General features: G+C 38.1%; 1 protein-coding gene across 1 annotated transcript in view; it reads left to right on the plus strand.

The window, feature by feature from the left end:
* bchs (WD repeat and FYVE domain containing 3 bchs) overlaps positions 1 to 20,801 on the plus strand; it is a 478,767-nt gene that overhangs the window by 429,167 nt on the left and 28,799 nt on the right. The window contains exon 51 of the mRNA XM_067152491.2: positions 3,227 to 3,418. Within this exon, the coding sequence (XP_067008592.2) occupies positions 3,227 to 3,418 (192 nt within the window). The remainder of the gene's footprint in view (positions 1 to 3,226; positions 3,419 to 20,801) is intronic.

Here is a 20,801-nt window from a genome sequence, read left to right on the forward strand (position 1 = left end):
TTCTGAGATAGCCTGTCGTCTGTCAAAGATCAGCGCTGCATGACCACCATATAGAAGGCTCAATTTTTTTTTTTTTTAAGCAAGGTCTGGAAAGAAAGAGAGATAAAAATTAATGGGTTTAAAACCCTTGGAAATTTAAGAAATGAGTTTCCGTCACGAATGCGTGATGTAAAAGCTTACCATCAAATTTGATGAAACTCCCTATAGCTGGTTCACAACTGAGCCTCGCTCTTACTTGCTTCTCATCACGCTACTGCACGTGTTATAATTATGTTTCCTCTCGCCCGGCTGAACTTGGCTAGGGGCGGATGGTGGAGGAAGCAGTTCTATTAGTAGGGGAAAGGGAAATAGCTCAGCCTATAGGTAAAGCGGGATGGTGGGATGTTTGTTTTAGAGGAGGTGACTTCAAATTATTAATTTTCCACAATGATAAAAGCGACAGTATCTGTTAATATAACAGATTTTTGTTCTCTTGTACGTCATTCAAATTTTTGTTTGCATTAATACTCTGGTCCAAACCTATATAAATATTTTCGTAATTGCTCATCAGGTTCCCTTTGCTCACTTTTTTAATATGGTCAAGTCTCAATTTATGTCAGTATGTTGGTGACCAGTATCTCCCATATGGACACTCTTAGCAGAATACTTCTTGTGTCTGTTGGCATTGACGTGTTTGAGGTATCTAGTTTGAAAACTCCTACCTCTTTGTCCCACGTGCGTGACAAAACATTGATCGCACTTAAGTTTATAGATTCCTGAATCTAAGAAATTCTCTTTATTGTAATTTGCACTATTCATCATCATCATCATCATCATCATCATCATCATCATCCTCATCCTCAGTGTCCCACACCAGTCGCCCGGGTGTGGTTAACAAGCCTCCTCCACTCCTTTCTGTCCTTCCACTTTTCCAGCTCCATTACTTCCGCCACATCCAATCCAGCTTCTCTAATGTCCTTCCAAATCTGATCCATCCACCTTATTCTCGGTCTTCCAATTGGTCTCTTTCCCTTAACTTCTCTTTCCAATTCCCTTCTTGCTACCCGTTCCTTTCCCATTATTTTTACATGTCCAAACCATCTCAGTCTTGCTTTCTGTATGTTCTGCACTAACGGTTTTATATTTAGCTCTTCTCTGATTTTAATATTTTGAATTCTATCTCTTCTTGTCTTTTTAACCGATGTTCTTGAAAATTTCATTTCTACTGCTTGGATCTAACTATCTTGTCTGTTATTAGTTACCAGCATTTCCAGTCCATGTTACAATTGGTATGAAATACTGTTCATATAATGTTCATTTTGTTGTCTTGGGTACTTTGTCATCCCATAAAAGCTCTCTGACTTGATGATAAAATGTTGTACCTTTACTTAGTCTGTTATTCATTTCAGGGTTGATTTCATTACTTCCATTAATAATGCTACCCAGATATGTAAACTGTTCTACATTCTCTAAGTGTTCTCCGCCTATGTTCACTTGGTTTCTCTTTTCCTCTTTTCCACTGTGCATGACTACAGTTTTCATTTTACTAATTACCATTCCAAACGCCTTCAGATTTTCATTCCAAATGTCCAGTCTCCTTTGTACTTCCTCTTCTCCCTTTCCCCAAATCACCACATCATCTGCAAATACCAAAGCATTCACTTCATCACTACTGATACTCTGTTTTATACGTTTTATGATTTCATCCATCAATATAATAAACAATAATGGCAATAATGCTTGAGACCTTTTTCTGTATAAAATGTTTCAGAGTCACCACTCCCCACTTGTACACTGCTTTTACTCTCATGATACAACATTTTTATTGTGTTAATTAATGATTTTGGTACATTCCTTTTCAGTAGGCATTCCCATACATGTTTTCTCTTAACTGTATCATAAGCTTTTTCCAAATCCAAAAATACAAATATGATTTCCTTGTTCCTTTCCAGATGTTTTTCCATTATCGTTCGCACTGTAAATATCAAGTCTATTGTTGATCTATGTGGTCTAAAGCAATATTGTTCTTCCTCTAACTGTGTTTCAGTTATATCTCTCAGTCTTTTTTGTGTGACTTTCTCCATTATTTTTAGCCTATGTGATAGGGTTGTACCTCTATAATTTTCACATTTCTTCCTATTTTCTTTTTTGAACAGTGGTACAATGCTTCCTTGTTGGCAATCTTCAGGTATCCTTTCATCCTTCCATATGGCATTGAGGGCGCTGTATAGTCACTGTAGTCCAATGCTTCCTGCTGCCTTAATCATATCAGCATTGTAGCGAATATGATAATAGGGTTATACCTCTATAATTTTCACATTTCTTCCTATTTTCTTTTTTGAACAGTGGTACAATGTTTCCTTGTTGCCAATTTTCAGGTATCCTTTCTCCTTCCATATGGAATTGAGGGCTCTGTATAGTCACTGTAGTTCAATGCTTCCTGCTGCCTTAATCATAATCAGCATTGAATTCGTCTCTTCCACTTGCTTTACCTTTGGTCATTGCTTTCACTGCCCTTTCAAGTTCCAACCATGTTATTGAGTTCTCTTCTTTTTCTCCATTTATTATTTCCATTTTCTTATCTTCTTCTTCCTCTGAGCAGTCACCCTCATAAAGTTTTTCAAAATACTTTGCCATCACCTTCTGAAGACCTTTTCGTCATGTACTATGGATCCATCTTCCCTCTCTAATGCCATGATTCTTTCTTGATTTATTCTTTTCGATGTTATTACTCTGTATAATAGTTTCTGATATCCTCGACTATCTTGCTCAGTTTTGTTGGTAAACTCTCCCCAACATTTCTCCTTTTCTTCCTTATTTTCCTTATCCATTTCTTTCTTCACCTTGTTCCTTTCTTTTATTTCTTTTTTTATTTTGTCTGTCCACCACCGTGTACAACTAGTACATCTAGGTAATCATTCTCTTTATCTAAATAGTAATATTCTGATACGGGAAACCAAAATAGGACACTTATTCCTTGATAGTCACCAACTTTCTGTGAGGAGATGTTACCTGAAGAAGAAGAAGATGATGATGATGATGATGATGATGATGATATGTGCATAATATACAATACATGACCTAATAGCCGTACACTTCCATATGAAGTTAAGTGTGTTCATGAAAATTCTGTATTCATTGAATGTATCTATGTTTTGTGACCTCAGATGTCATATGAACTCTAGTTGTTAAGAGTTCATGCAGTATTTATATTTTCTTATAATACTGTATCTTGTTATTCTTCCAGGGTGATATTGCAACTTGTGCTGGCACATGGTTGCACGTTTGGAGCATTAATGGTGATGAGCTAGCTAATGTGAACACCTGTGTTGGGCGTGCAGACCGCATGCAGCAAATATTGTGTGTGTCCTTCTCTCAGACACATGAGTGGGATTCTCAAAATGTTGTTATGACTGGCTCAACCGATGGAGTAGCTCGGGTGAGAAACTTGCATTATTTTATTTGATTTGATTTACCAACAGAGTCAATACTTCTTCTATTGTAGATGATGTAATAGTTACAAATAGTAACAATAATAATAGTAATATTACAAAGCAGTATACTATACTGGGTGGTCCACCAGCCCCTTGTGATCCAGTTTTATGCGTCCCACCGCTTTTACTACAATTCTGAAATACATCACTCCCTCTCCCTAAACTGGGGTAATATAACAGATGTGTTGTTACGGGCTAGAAGACGGCAGAAATCGTGGGTGCCACTATTATTTCAATATGGGTACCTTGAATGAACTTATAAAATGAGTACAGATGCGGAAAACACTCACCTTACAACAGAAGGTGCACACACAGACCAGGAGCAGGTATTGCACACCGCATGTCAAGCCTTGCAGTAGCTCACGTGGTAAGGGAACGGTGGGAGATGTGATTACATGTAATATTACATGTAATAAATATCATTTTTGGTCCGTATTGATGATATTTGATTGAAATAATAACATTAAGTTATTTATTAGACCACCTAATCAATACAAAAATCGATTTTGTATTGATTAGGTGGTCTAATAAATAACTTAATGTTATTATTTCAATGGGAGATGTGATAGCGGACAGTGCTTGGAAAGTTCAAATCCCTCACCAGAATTTTTTCTTTACTGCCAATAGCCTGGGATGTGGTAAAGTTGCATACTTGATAGCTTCCACAGGCTGATTTTTTCTTTCTTTTTACAAGTTGCTTTACATTGCACCGACACAAATACATCTTATGGCGACAATGGGACAGGAAAGGGCTGGGAGTGGAAAGGAAGCAGCCGTGGCCTTAATTAAGGTTGGCTGGTGTGAAAATGGGAAACCACAGGAAACCATCTTCAGAGTTTGAACCCACCATCTCCCGAATATTGGATACTGGCCGAACTTAAGCGACTGTAAAGAAAGGGCTGTATGTATCATGGCATAGAGCATGGAGCTGGATTGGGTGAGGAGATGAGTGTCTGTGGCTAGGACACTGGCGACCAGTTAGCTATATCGTACATGTTCCGCATCTTGTAGACCACAGGTAGAGCAAAGTGTGCCCCATTGGAACGATTACAACATGCGATGACAGGTAGATATATAGCTGTGCGAACTCTCCTTCTTCGAGGCAAGTCACCAGAACAAAACACAAAGATTATTCACTGGCTCATGATGTATTTCAGCGACGAGTATGTGGATATGTTACTCATCTAAGGAAAAGCTAGAGGAATACACACCAGGCACAATGTGTGTATCAAGAATGCTATCTGGATAGTGTGTGGAAAGACGTCTATGGACTACTGCATCCGTGGGAAGGCCACAGCCTGTTCAAGATCATCCCATTACGTCTGCTCACAGTGTGTGTTGGACACTGTCTGGCATAACCCTCATACTAGCACATGGGCCATTGCACAGAGACTAACTTCAGCGGGCATCTGTTATGCAGATATTGCATGATGGTGGTGGTGATTATTGTTTTAAGAGTAGGTACAACTAGGCAACCATCCTCTATATAATACTAATCAGAGAGAAAAAATGGAAGGGATGCAACACTTCTAAAAATGAAGGTATCAGTCAGATTATATAATAATTACAAAGAGTAGCAATAGTAATATTACAGAGCAGTATACTATACTGGGTGGTCCACCAGCCCCTTGTGATCTAGTTTTATACATCACACAGCTTTTACTACAATTCTGAAATACATCAGTCCTTCTCTCTAAACCGGGGTAATATAACGAGATGTGTGGTTACAGGCTAGAAGACAGCAGGAATCGTGAACGCCAGGGCGTCAAAATGAAAGAATACCTAGGCCTTGCAACCTAATACCGTCAGTGTCAGAAAAGAACAAGAGTTGACCTAGGGAGGTTGGATAGGATAGATGAAAGTGAGTAGCCTGGCCAAGTAAGTGCAAGCAATACCAAGAATGAGCTCAGGGCCCCGTGGTCGCCAACCCATGCTTCCAAGTTGAAAGCCCCTGGGGCCCCTTTTAGTTGCCTGTGTTATTCTACTGCCCCCACCCACAGGGGGTAGATATTGCATACCCAGCGGTTTCACCCATATTATCTGCACTTACGCCAGGAGCTCCAGGGTCATGATTTCGAAGCCTGAGTGGTGTTCTGACAGTGGACCCGACAGCATGAGGACAATGATTTTGCCTTTTTAGCAACCATCTTATTTATGGACAAAGCTCATTTCCACAACAATGGAACCATTAATCGCCGTAATATGCATTACTATAGTGTGGATAATCCCCATTGGGTATGACAGGCAGCTTTTCAGATACAGTGGGGTGTGAATGTATGGTATGGCATCGTGGGCAATCACCTAATTGGTCCCCATTAATTTGAGGGATATCTGATGGGAGAACGCTATCTGCAGTTTCTCCATGACGATCTACCACCATTCTTGAAACGTGCCACTCCTTGACCGCTGCAAGATGTGGTTGCAACATGACGGTTCTCCACCGCACATGGCGGCGGTCATCTGGAACTATCTCCATGCGAAGTATCCTCATAAATGGATTGGAAGTAGGGACCTGGCCCTAGTCTGCCAGATCGACCGATCTTACACCCCTGGATTTTTTGCTGTGGGGGTCATGTAAAACAGCTGGTGTATGCTCTGGAGCTGGCCAATCCTGTTTGCCTTAGACAGCTCATCAACAAGGCATGCTGATCTGTTATGCCAGAGATGTTGCAACATGCCAGACAGTCCTTACTATATTGCCTGCATCTCTGTATCGACCACGGAGGTCATCAGTTTGAGCAGGTGCTGCGTTAACAGACTTACGTAACTGAAATCCTGTCACGTGTTTCCTAGCCTCTCCCAGTGGCTCTTTTCAGGGATAAATAAACAAATCAGTCTGTGGAAACTATTAAGTATGCAACCTTGCCACATCCCTGGCAGTTAGCCAAAAAAATAAATTTTTGCATTGGATTCAAACCACATAACCCTCGAGCACTGTTCACTTTCACATCTCGTACAGCGCCCCTGCCAAGTGAGATATTGCGAGACATGCAGCGAGTAGTTGCCAGCCTATACAATACCTGCTCCTGGCCTGTGTGTGCACCTCCAGTTGTAAGGTACTTGTGCTAGTTGTAGGGGTTCATTCAGTGTATACTGTAGCACTTGAACGCATACACATTAAAACAATAATAAGGAAATAATGAAAATAGAAATATATGGAATTTAAAAAAAATTAACACCATGTTCGAGATGCGAAAAGCTTTAACTTTCAGGTCTACCAAACGACAACTACGGAAGGACGTGGAAGGTGGAAGGAACCCTACTAGGCTATGAGATCGTATCTCGTTGTGGTGAAAGAAAGGCACCACTCGATTACCCTCAAACTCAAATATTTTAACAAATAACACAAGAAAAATAAAGGTACAGAACAAGATCAAATTAATGAATCAAACAAACAAGGTACATAACAGGTGGAAAATTAAGAATGATATGCTAATAAACATGAGGTACAACTTAATAATCTTTAAATAAAAATAAAATGTTAACGGGATAATCAAATTCTTAGGACAGTAGAAGCCTAGAAACTTTAACGCCGAACCAGAACACAGAAACAGACACAGAACTACAGGAGGCAAACTCTAAGGAAAACAGCTTTATTTTACATGTGACTTAACATTTTTGTTAACCAAGAAAGGAAAGTTACATTTACATTCAGTTACAATATACAGAGCAAGAAAAGAGAATTGCCTCCAAAAGCAAAGATGCTGTGACTGTCTATCGAGGCACAGTCATTCAGAAAACCAAAATTGGTGAATATGAAAGTCTAGGGGGAAACTCAAATACACAAAATTAAAGGTTATATTACCATGAAAAAATACTTAAATAAAACAGAGACCAAAACACCAAAATGAACAGCGATTACCGTGAGGTTGGTGTCCACATTGCAGTATGGACCCGAGGCGTGTCCGCTCGCTAATTTGCTCGAAAGCGAAACACCACAAACAAAGTACGCTCTCACGGATGAGCCCAGAAACCGGAAATCGTGCGATCACGAGTAGACCAATGAGGACACTGAATTTCCCCAGACCTCCATATTCACCAATTAAGAACATTAATATTCTGACCAATAAGAACTCACTCCGCATTTAGTCCAGTAAGTTCTAGAATGATGCAAGTGCGATTTCACCACAAATGACACGTGGCAAAATAGTGTGTTTCACAAGTCACCTACCCCATTAAAATATCCTCGTTACACAATACAAAATCTCTTCAAACAAACACAAAATTTCATCTTAACAGTTTTTAAATCAAAATTTTCCACCGTGTTCATTATTTGTTTTCTACAGTAAATCCAAAATAATATTTTAAACAGCATAGTAAACGTTAAGTCTAATGTCCATCTTGTACACATAATTTCTTCAAGTTATATAAATAATTTTCTTCTCCATTAGTCCAAATAATAAAACAAGAAAAACAATGTATCAAAAGTTCCCATTTCCAAAGTTAAATAATACAGCAATAACTTTAATATAACACAAAACAAAATTCTGAAATAGTGATTCTTCTTTTAGTCCTCATCAAATACCACAAACACAACTCACATACACATAATAAATTAACACATTCACTGTCAGGCATTCTGAGGTGATTTAAATGCCCTATACCAGACATTTCTAAGGGTGGTGAACTGGTTTGACATAGTTAAAAATAAAAGCACACATAACAGCATGAAAATTTCACGTTACCTTCAGTAATGTTTAAAATGACCTGAAAGCAATTTCTATGCATAACTTCATGAATATGGGAGTAGCAAACATGTTTGTTGTCCAATACATTTCTAACTTAGGCTTTTTTATGATACTGGTCATCATCCAGAGTCCTAAAAAAATTATCATCTCATCCAGAGTAACAGGCCCCCAATTATCATACATGCAGTATTTGGTAAATGGTCTTGCTACCGTGTTCAAAAAGTGTTCTGCATGCCGGTTAGTTTCTGTTACGAGAAATGACAGATATGATGGTGTAAAAAACAACATGCAAGATTCATCACTAGGTAATTTACTCATACCTGCGTTCTTTTAATAGTTGGGCTGTGTCCAGGTTAATCAATGACTGACCAGTCATCTGAATCAACACCAGATGTATCCTCCGAAAATAAATAGTTAACTATTGCTGGACCTACCTCATCAGGTTCAGCACTCGCGACCATCAGATGAATCGCTATCACTTTCCTCCGTACAAGGCACTAAATGATTTTCTGACTCACAGTCAGCATACACTTCTTCTAACATATCACGTATATCGCTTTCCTGCAAGTAATGTGCACTTTTGTATGATTTATGGGCCATTTTACAAGAGCGCAAGGACACTAACTGAGAATAAACACGCGGTTACTCAACAAGTGAAGATAGCACGTGTTCGGATGTCAACTGGAAGTTACTTTACTAAGGGATGTGGTTCGCATGTTTATTGATCGATACATTGATCCTTCATTTTGATTCTGTGAAAGTTAGACTGCATTTGGGTGACATCTGTGGGAGCTACAATAAACTATTTGAACATATGCACTTAAACATCAATCGACGTGTTTGGCACTGCCAGCATGCTAGTTTTAAAACGTTGATCGGCGTGCTTGGTGCTGAGTGAGTTAATAGTGCCACTCAGGATTCCTGCTGTTTTCTAGCCCGTAACCACATGTCTCAGTACATTACCCTGGTTTGGTGAGAGAGATTGATGTACAGGGTGGGGCATGGAAACTTCCTGTTTTGAAAATGTAATAAAACACACTACATGTTTCATTCAACTTTATTGTTATTTGCTGCCTACCACACAACATTGGAAATTTGAATTTACACAGTTTTAAACACAATGTCTGTTAAATGTCGCCCTCCATTGTCAATACACTGATTCAATCGACTTTGGAAACTTTGAATCACCTTTTCAAGCGTATCGACCGGGATATTGTCAATTTCGGCTTGAATGTTGTTCTGTAGGTCTTCCAGGGTGTTGGGACGATCTTTGTAAACTAGGGACTTGAGATAAACCCCATAGGAAGTAATCAGGAGGGACTAAATCAGGCGAGCGCACAGGCCAGTTTACGTGCCCTCGCAAGGAGATCAGTTATTCAGGGAAGGCTGCTCTCAAAACACCCATGGAAACCCTGGAGGTGCGGGCTGTGCCCCACATGCGTCAAAATCCATTTCTTGGAGAGCAGGTGAGAAGAATTGTTAGATCATTGTCACATAATGGTCTGAATTGACGGTAAGAACATGACCATTTTCTTGAACAAAGTATGGACCAATGATCCCTATTCTTGATATGGCACACCATACCATGTCACGATCCAAATGAAGGGACCTCTCATAAAGTTCTTTGGGATTTGTTGCACTCCAATACCTCATGTTCTGTTTATTCACACAACTACCTAGGTGAAAATATGCCTCGTCAGAGAAGAACACAACTGCATCATTCGGCAAGGTGTCACGCAGCTGCTCACATGATGTTTGTCGGGTTACATAATCCCGCTCCTTAAGTTGTTGGACCCCAGTAATTTTGTTTGGGTAAAAATGGAGCTCATAGTGAAGAATTCAATGAAGAGAATGGGACGACATGCCAAGGGCAACTGCCTGTTCACGCACAGAATGCTTGGGCGATCGCAGAATAGACACACAAACTCTGTCCACATTTTCAGGTGTTCTAACGGTCTTCGGAGCTCCTTTCCTTTCTTTAGAGACACTCCTCGTTTCTCTGAAGGTATCCACCCACATTAAAATACATTTCCGATCACGAACACAACCTTGCGGAGAAATATTGAACTGCTGACAAAAGGCACGTTGACAGTCCATTAGAGAAATACTCCTCCACGGCAAAAGTGCGCTACTGCTTCGACCAAAGGATGTTTACGACTGAGACGGGCGGGAACACAAATATCCCACTCCGCTCCTTCCATGAACCCCTCCCCACTCCTCCCCGCCCCTCCCCTCCCTCTACCCTGTATATGGGAATATTGTCACAAACGCACAGGTTGCATAAAATAGATCGCAAGTGGGTGGGTGAACCACCCGGTATATACACAAGAGATGCGACACTCTGCAGGAAACCATACCTTAAGTTAGAAAATTGCATTTTTTATTTATTTTTTGATAGTAAATAAATTTGCAGTTATTTTCATGAAAACCAGAAGTCTTTTGTCTTACAACGTCTGATTTAAGAAAATCTGACTGTTTTACTACATAAAGGAATATCAGCTTTGTGAATTAAAATCATTTTTATAAATATTTATGAGTTTTATTCTCCGGAAATTAAATGTGTAAACGTTCAAAATTTGAAAAAAGCGAAAAAGGAGGTTTTTTATATTGTGGCATTCATATATACAGAAGTTCTGTCTTAAGATGTACAAACATGATAAGGATGCAATAATTATAATAATAGCAGTAATGTTGTTAATAATAATGATATTATTACGTGGGATATTTTAAAAGATCATTCTGAAACTACACACAGTCAGTATCAAGTTGAGGACTTACATTACTAATCTATCTTGTATCCTGTAGTAACGAAACTGATTTGTTGCTCATTTTTCTGGAATGTTCTAAATTACGTATGTATGCGCACGCAATCCATCTCACTACTTGGTCCAGGTTCAGTGGCCTTAATGTCGCCTGGCTGTGGGCACAACAAACCCCTTGTTTCTGTTGTGCAGTTCTCTTGAATGTTGTCAAACAGATATTTAGTCCTTTCTGCAGTTATGCCTTTTATTTCCAACTGAGGAAAATCATCTGCCTTGCAAATTCTCACAATTACAGTTGGACCATCTAATTTTTGCTGAAGCATAATGACCGTGGACATATTTCTTTTCACAAGAAAATGACTGAAAGATGTGAATAAGAAAATTTTTTCCAACCATGTTGCCAGTCATACATATTTATTAAGCAGCTCGCCAGTTTCTTTTCCAATGATGACAGCTTTGTTAAGTTTTAACTCAAGAGGTACTATCTTAACACTTTAAAGATAAGCAACGTGCACTTATGTCAGTGGTAATGTTCCGTGGAGGACAAGGGACGTACGCCATACAGCATTTAGTTCTGGTGCTTATATATCCACTTCAACGTACTACAAACGTTAGCAGAGTGCTGGAACACATTCCACAGTGCTTGCAGTTCATTAAAAAAATACCAGGTAGCAGCACATTGTCGGAACCTAATTCTGTTATGATACTAAGTTGGTACTACCGAGGCAGTTTCATAGCCGCATGGTCTCGCACAACCAATCACTGGAGCCAATTTTCACAATTTTTTTTTTAATTTCTCAATGATTAGTATGTATGTTGTGTTTCATAAATGTACTGTGGTGTGTGAATATGTAACTTTTCATGTTTTTAATATGCATTGTGAAAATGAAAAAATTAAAAGTAAAAAAAAAAGGATTTTTTTAAATGTATTTATAAAATTATTGGTTTTGCTCCAATTTTGAAAAACAAGGTATGTATGCATAACTCAGATGTTGCTGAATCCAAAATAGGTTTGTGATTATGAGTAAGTTTATCAGTTATTTTTGTATAAAAATGTGAAAATGCACTAAAATGCTCAGTCCACAGTGTAAGATCTAACTTCACCTGCTCAGTCTTCAGTGTGTTAAACGACCATGACAAAATCTTGTCAGAGAAGAAATATGTGCCATGCGGTAATTGCTTTGCATGAGACCAAAGCATTTCTTCATGTAAACCTGACATAACTCTCCAGGATAATGGTACTTTTATTTTGTGCGATGCACTTGTCAGCATGAAGGAACAAATCACAGCTCTATGACTGGGCTCCTTGTGCAGGCAGTCGACCTTAGATAAAATTACCAGTTATGAAACATGCAGCCCAGTAAATGTATATAGTTGTAACCATACATTATCTTGATGCACAAGCTGGTTATTTCATATTTTGGTACAGTGAGGAAACTTCATTTAAGAAACCATACATTAAGTCACCAATATTAAATTTCCATTGCAACATAAGGTATGGTTTTGTTAGATTGCACAGTTTGTTTCCAAGGTTATTTTAAAGACTTTCATATGGTCACGGTATCGTCACTCCTTTCATCACATAGTTTAAGGATCAGGCTAACAGATGGCGTTCAAATCTAAAAATTTATATTTCTTGCCCTTCCCGCCTTCTTCCTTTGTAGCATAAAATTTTGTCATGTGACTTAAGGTATGGTTTCCTGGAGAGTGTGTTTCCTGGAGAGTGTCACATATATACGACAGGCATGTGGAAGGTGAGAACAAGAAAATAGAAAAATATATGTATATTTAAAGTGACTGATAGATAGAAGAATGAAATACAGTATAACTTTTAGTTACCAAATACACAGAACAGCAGACTAGAAACACTTTGTCTATAAGGCATCCGTAAGATGTCTATTAATTTCACTAGCTGATGTGGAATACATCCACCATCCCACTAATTTCATTCAGAGATCTAAGGGCCTGCAGTAACCAAGAGTTTATGAATGATATAGTTCTGCACTTAGGAAAGCAGAAGATGCATCTTTATACAAAACAGATAATAATAAATAGGTATAGATTTATTAATATTTGACAGGCTATTGTTACAAACTTTTCAGATTTTTTCTTGTAATAGAACGTCGACATGTCTGACTCCATGACTGTATGGTTAGTGTAGTGTCATGTGATTCAGTAGGCTCTGTGTCCAATTCATTGAATTGTATGCTCAATTCGCTTAGCTCAAGGCCTGGGTATTTGTATTTTTTTTTCCTCTTCCAGTGGCACTTGTCAAAATCAGTCAGTAAGTTAGGACTGATGTGGTCTATCTATGAGATTGTGAACTTTTTTGCATTATACCAATATTTCAAAGGCCTACACTTGATTGAGCCTATAGTGGCTATCCTTTGACACTGTAAGCCAGCACCGGTACCACAATACACTTTACAACATGCCAATGAGTTTCAAATCAAACTTCACTGTTGGATACAATGGTATAATTTCAGGAACGCACTTCTTGCAATCCGAATTCTGGTTTTGATTTCTACATCCAGATCCCAATCTTCTGTTAGCCATCATCTTAGGTACTTGAAATGTGGTGATATTCATTTACTTATACGAGTATGTCATATTTATTTGCTGCATTGAGTAATTGAAAATCTATATATATAATTTGAAAGCGTAACACAATATATTGTGTGAAAACCACAATACTAACGCATATGTGTTATTCTCAAAAGAAATGTCTTCATATCAGGATTTCTAGAAAAATATTATTTATTTGATTAAGTCCTTTATTTTGGTAAATAGTAATTTATTTGAATAATACGGTTTGAATGTGGTCAGATCATCATTGCAGTTAACTGTAATCGCCGGTAGATGGTACTATGAAAGTTGTTTCCACTGATCTTCCTATGCCAGCCTGATAGAGGGCTCTGTGAAAGTTGTCTATGCAGATCTTTCTATGGTAGTCCGATAGATGGTTCTGTGAAATCATGTTATCACCAGAATGTAAGTTGTTGCTCCATGTTGGTTCTAATAAGCAAGAAACCTTAGGATATTCTGTATGATATGAGTAAAGGAGTGGAATCGGAGGTAAGGCTTTTTGCGGATGATGTTATTCTCTATAGAGTGATAAATAAGTTTCAAGATTGTGAGCAACTGCAACGTGACCTCGAAAATGTTGTGAGATGGACAGCAGGCAATGGTATGTTGATAAATGGGGTTAAAAGTCAGGTTGTGAGTTTCACAAATAGGAAAAGTCCTCTCAGTTTTAATTACTGCGTTGATGGGGTGAAAGTTCCTTTTGGGGATCATTGTAAGTATCTAGGTGTTAATATAAGGAAAGATCTTCATTGGGGTAATCACATAAATGGGATTGTAAATAAAGGGTACAGATCTCTGCACATGGTTATGAGGGTGTTTAGGGGTTGTAGTAAGGATGTAAAGGAGAGGGCATAAAAGTCTCTGGTAAGACCCCAACTAGAGTATGGTTCCAGTGTATGGGACCGTCATCAGGATTACCTGATTCAAGAACTGGAAAAAATCCAAAGAAAAGCAGCTCGATTTGTTCTGGGTGATTTCCGACAAAAGAGTAGCGTTACAAAAATGCTGCAAAGTTTGGGTTGGGAAGAATTGAGAGAAAGAAGAAAAGCTGCTCGACTAAGTGGTATGTCAATTTAAGATTATTAAAATTTTTATTAGTCAACCTATTCAATACAAATAATATTTGCAAAGTTAGGACTTACATCCTATTAAACTAAGGTCTAAAGGGACATGTTTCGCCCTTTAAAAGGGCATCATCAGCCTTTTTACACTCATGCTAAAGGTAAAAATCAGGATCCTGATTGTCGATACAAGAAAAAGTATATAAAATGAGAATAAAATTAGGATGAATATTATACAATATGTGCAATCATGAGTTCTTAAATGACAATTGACAATTAAAAATTATTTAAAATGTTTGCGAAGAAATAAGAGTTGGTATGGTTATTACATCAGCAATCTTAAAATGATCTTATAAAACTGTACAAACTAGGCCTTGACCAAATAAATAATAAGAAAGTCTATGGCTAAAGTTGCCGTATCAAGGTTCGTGAAATTCGGCTGGAAGCAACCTGATTTTTAATGGAGAGCAAATTAGAATCCAATGGCCACTCAGGACAACATAAAACCTCTCTCGTTGAAAAGTCGTAATGAAACTGTAGTATGGCGCATGTAGATTATAAAGTTGTGTCCAATCAATCCATTAATTTCATATTTTACGAAGTGGGATCACGGTCTCAGTATTTTTGTTGAAGGAGTTGTGAGAAGTTAACTAATAAGTGCCGCTGTACAGATTTTGTCAGCTCGTATACCGATGGTTAAATGGGAACATTCTTACGTGGTGGCTGTAGTTTTTGAATGTGGATTGATTATTGAAGAAATATGGTGCAGAAAGTTCTCGGTTTTTGCGGTATAAACTTGTTGCTTGTATGGTCTCGGAACGAGTTTGTAACATGTAAAATAAGTGGTATGTTTCGAGCTGTCAGCGGAGAGATGGCGTGGAATGACATTAGTAGACGAATAAGTTTGAGTGGCGTTTATAAAAGTAGGAAAGATCACAATATGAAGATAAAGTTGGAATTCAAGAGGACAAACTGGGGCAAATATTCATTTATAGGAAGGGGAGTTAGGGATTGGAATAACTTACCAAGGGAGACGTTCAATAAATTTCCAATTTCTTTGAAATCATTTAGGAAAAGGCTAGGAAAGCAACAGACAGGGAATCTGCCACCTGGGCGACTGCCCTAAATGCAGATCAATATTGATTGATTTCAAAAAGTGCTTTATTTGACTCAGTCATTTATTCACAAAATACGATGTTGTGAGTGATCCATTTAACTGCATTTGCCAGTACATGGCTGTGTGAGTCTGTACATGTGTCCACGTGATCCGCTTTTCTTTCAGTGCCATGTTCCATCGACTGTCTCGGGACAATTTTGGCCATTTCATTACACACACACACTGTGCCATTGTACCAGTGAATGGGTATTCTCTCAGACGGTGGTTTTGTTTAGGGTTCCTTCAGTGCACACAACTAACTTCGCTTGCTTATCTTATAGTCTGCACCTAACAAAAACCTGATTATTGATTCTGTTCATCGTTTTTAATGGTCAGGAGCTTACTTATATGATTGCCATATTTTCTTCTTCATACCAAATGAACTGCCGTTATTGGGTAAACGTGGCTGCAGAGCATGTCGAGTGTTACCTGTTTTATTACACAGCACCATTATGATACATTTGGTTATTACTTTGTAGGAAAAGCACCATTGCGTTAAATTTGCAATACAGTGGCGGAAGGACGTACTATTGATAACTGGGTATTCTGTATTTCTGTCCTATATGACCACTAGGGAGCGGATTTTTATGTGCTAAAAATGTGAAAAATATTTATTTTTTATGTGATGAAAACTTTAAAATGTGTGATAAAAAACTGAAATTATTTTCCTTTATATATCACATAACTACTCGCGCTCAAGAAGTAAATAAGTATAATGTTTTGTATTAGAATATGGTGCTACCAAACGTGCTCCTTAAGGCAAAATGGTGTTTGTGTATGGAAACGTGCTGTATGGTATATTAATTTTTGATATGCCAGAGTAGATATTATGAATGGTTATTTGTTTAAATGTAATGTTTTGTTTAAATATGGCAAAAGCAACCTATCATCTTTGAAAAAATAGTGCCAGTTCGTACTCACCCATCACACGCTGGAATATTAGTTGCTAGAAGTAGTCTCAGAATTGCAGTGAACAACAAAGGTCATCTTCAAATTGTCCATCACAAATGCATGCCGATTATCTCTAAAGAACGCCTTATACTGCGAAAACGATCGCTCCACATCACAGGAAGTCAGACGAGCATAGTTAAAGAGAGGAATGTCTCCAACAATAACGCCATCAATTTCGCCAACATGAGCACCCTCTAATACACTAGAAATTTGGCACATTGTTTGAAATCCTCTGTTTTTCCTGAACAAATTTTGATATTTGACCAGTCCCTGTACCTGCGAAGACGGGAGTGAATCTAATTTATTTTCAACAGCGCTCACTTCCTTCACTGTTTCGGACAACAGGTTAGTGGATTTTTCAAGTATGTCTATAGTTTTACACAAGAAGCTTAGATTGGCAGATATAAACACCAAATCATTTTTCAAAGAGCTGTCTTTTAGTATCTCTTGAAGAATCTCAATTGACGACGCGTCGTTTTTATCTAGCACGTTCACAACGGATGCAAAACTTTCGAAATTGTCTGCATAGTATACCACAGCGCTAAGCCAGGTACCCCACCGCGTAACAATAGGCAGAGGAGGAAGCGCAAGATCCGGATTTTTCTCTTTAAAGAGATCGATTCTTGAGGGTGCTTTTACGAAGACTTTTTTGCCATTAGACACTAATTTATCCACTTGAGGATACTGAGCCCGCACAGTTTCACATAACCTGTGTAGAGCATGAACAACTTAAGTTACGTGTATCATTTTCGGAAAGCTCACAGAAAGGCCTCCGACTGCCTTTTTCATGTAAGCTGCACTGTCAGTAAGGAAAAGCAATACATGGTCGTATTTTATACCTTTTGGCCAGAGTAAGTGCATGGCTTCATTGAACAACCTAGCTACAGTGACATGGTTTGCAGCAAGCATTTCTTTACACGCTAGCAAATAAGAACGTTCGCAAGCAGTTTTGTCATTCTTCAACACACCAACTACAACATTTCCTACTTTTCTGCCACTTGAATCAGTGGTTTCGTCAATGCTCACCCACAGTTTTTCGCTATCACATACTGCCCGAATTCTCTGTAAAGTTTCTTCGTAACATTTTGGGAGATAGTTTTTCCTTAATGTGGATTCGTCTGGAGGCTCAAAATTAATGTACTTTGTTAGGAAATTTCTCAGTCCCGGATTATTTATTTTACCAAGAGGAATGTCGGCGCAAACAAATGCTCTGCACACATCTAAATAATACTGGAAATATTTAGATGGGCCTGCGTTTGAAGTAGCTGGTTCAGCTATTAGTAATTGTCGCGAACGCACACGCGAAGCAGCCGCAGTATGCTTATTTCCAGACAAATGCTGGATTACTTGAGAACGTTGATCTGCACGTACTGTTTTACCACACGGTTGGCAAAATAATACTTTTCCATCAGTAGTGAAAATGCTTTTAAATTCCACTACATATTGGTGAAGACGCAACCTTGTACTCGACTTCGCTTTTGGCATTATTTTGCAGGTTACGACACGCATTTACGGTGAATCACTGTTTCAATTAAAAGAATAGCAGCGGACACCGAAGGAAATATTTCTTATAAATCCATACAAAATCACACGACCACGGGAATGACATATGGACCCGAACAGCTAACCTTACTCTTAGGATTGATGAAATTCCACTACCTAATGGTGGGGAAATATTCGTCCGAGTTTCCCATGTCGTAACGGAATTACGTCACCTTATCTCTCCGTGATCGCCTTTCGCTGATATTCTTTAAACAAAACCCGAGAGGGTTGACTCCTAAAGAGTTGGAATGACATCATGCAAGGAAACATCTTGTGCAGCAAAGCAAATCGCTGTCTAAATGTAACGACGTAGCCAGTGACCAGCAAGTTTTAGAACTTATGGAGGGAAGTCCATAAATAGCCGAAACATTCAGATACATTATGTTAAATACACTGTTAAAAACAATACCGTAATCGTAAAATGAAAATATGAGCATTGTTTTATAACACAGAAGCATTTTAAATTTTATTGATCAACAAATATTGGCGATTTATGTGCTTATTATAGATTTTCTTAAAATATGTATTTACATTTAAAAAATGTGAAAATATGTGTTTTTATGTGAAATAAGATTCAGTTTTTACACCTTGGGGATGCACAATAGAAGTAATGAACTTCGTAACTTGCGTTAAAACTTACGCATAAAAAAATGTAATTACATAAAAATCCGCTCCCTAATGATCACCATTTTCTTTTCATGGTTACTTATTCCTTGACTGAATATCCTGCTACCTAGCAGAAAGCCAATTATTATTTTATTTATCATTTTTAGTGCTGAAGAGCACACACACATTTTTGATTCTTTTGTGAAATGTGAAATGAGTTCTATTCCTAGGAAAAAGAGGATGCCCAGAATGCATGCTGTTTTATGAAGCACTGCAGATGTCGGAGCTCGAACTAGGGATCAAGTCAATAATTTCCACAATAGGGAAAGAAGTCTGTCGGCTCGGAACACTACTTACGATGAAACTTCCATTGAATTATTCAGGGTAGGGTTATTAAATGAAATGTGTATGCATTGCCAAATGGAACATTTTGCTGCGAAAATGGTAAATGGACATTTTAATTCGTATTGCTGTAATTTCCAAAAAATAATAAACATATATATAACAAATTGTAACATCGGCAAGCTGTTGAAAATATGAAATGAATTAACGGTGAGTGAAATAAATATAAATACCAAGATAATGGGCGCCACCTGTAAAACAATTACAGGAATATATAACTATGTAGAGCAATGAGTAACTCCCTCTCCCAGGGCGACGGTCATCAGGCTGACGAAGCTCCAGAATTACTTTATAACCTTACCTGTTTACCCCTGAAATTAGATGTAGGTAGCATGCCAGGTTCATCCTCATTCCACTGATAAAAAGATTTACTGCAAGTTTGATACCAGGACTTTACTCCCAAAATAATAAACAAAAATATAATAAATACCACAATAATCATCACTTAAAGACCCCCTCCTGATTGCCATCCACAAAGGCAACGTACAAACAACTACAACTAACATTAATCATTACTTCACGAGACCTACTCGTTTAAAGTTAAAAACTTCATGATCGTTCCGTATTGAATAGAGAAATAAGAAGATGTACAATATTAGAAGGATCCACCTTTCAATACTCCGTTGTAAGTTGAACTAAAAAGAAGTCACAACTTGTTTATTGGGACCGGTTTCGACACATTACAAGTGTCATCATCAGCCCAATAGTAAAATAGGGCAAGATATAAAGATCTTAAAACAACTAATACATTGAACACAGGCAAAAAATTAACATTGATTCATATCGTAGCAATTCAGTTAATGTCCAAAACACAATGATCGCAGTCAAGAGAGTAAACAGAACATCATTGTCTTGCGCCGAAAACAAATATAGTTGAAGTTCACAAGCAGGTCAAGTATGCACTTATGTAGAGTCGTTGCTAGGCAGGTCTTGTAGGTATTTGTTTCTCAGGCCGAAGAGTAAAAGGTGACGTAATTGAAGTCTTAGGAAAACAGTGTAGGATTTAATTTCATCAAATTCAAACTAGGTATATAAGTTTGAAAATAATTTAAAACATTGAAAAGAATAAAGTCAAATAAAAATAAATTAAAAATAGGAAGAAATAATAAAAGAAAATTGCAATGTGAGGTTCAACTCGAAACAACTTGCCGTAGTAATTGATAGATGAATGGGAGATGATAAATAGAGAAAAGGTTGGGGAACGTTTATTAGAGGGTGGTGGTGATGGTGGTGGTGATTATTGCTATTAGAGGAAGTACAAATGGGTAAATATCTTCTATATAACACTAAATCGAGGAAAAAAGAGGAAGAGGTCCGACTCTTCGAAAAATGAAGATATCGGTAAAAGGAAGACAAGGGCCACGAAGGGCGTGAAAATGAAAGACTCCCTAGCCCTCGCAAACCTAATAGCGTCGGGGTCGGAAAAGAACAAGAGTTGACCAAGGGAGGTCGGACAGGGAAGATGAAAGTGAGGAGCCTGGCACAAGTAAGTGGAAGCAATGCCAGGACTCAGCTAAGGGTCTCGTGGTCGCCAACCCACGCTCCGAAGTTCAGAGCCCCTGGGGTGTTAGAGA

The sequence above is a fragment of the Anabrus simplex genome, chromosome 8 (genome assembly GCF_040414725.1).
Source record: "Anabrus simplex isolate iqAnaSimp1 chromosome 8, ASM4041472v1, whole genome shotgun sequence".
NCBI lineage: Eukaryota > Metazoa > Arthropoda > Insecta > Orthoptera > Tettigoniidae > Anabrus > Anabrus simplex.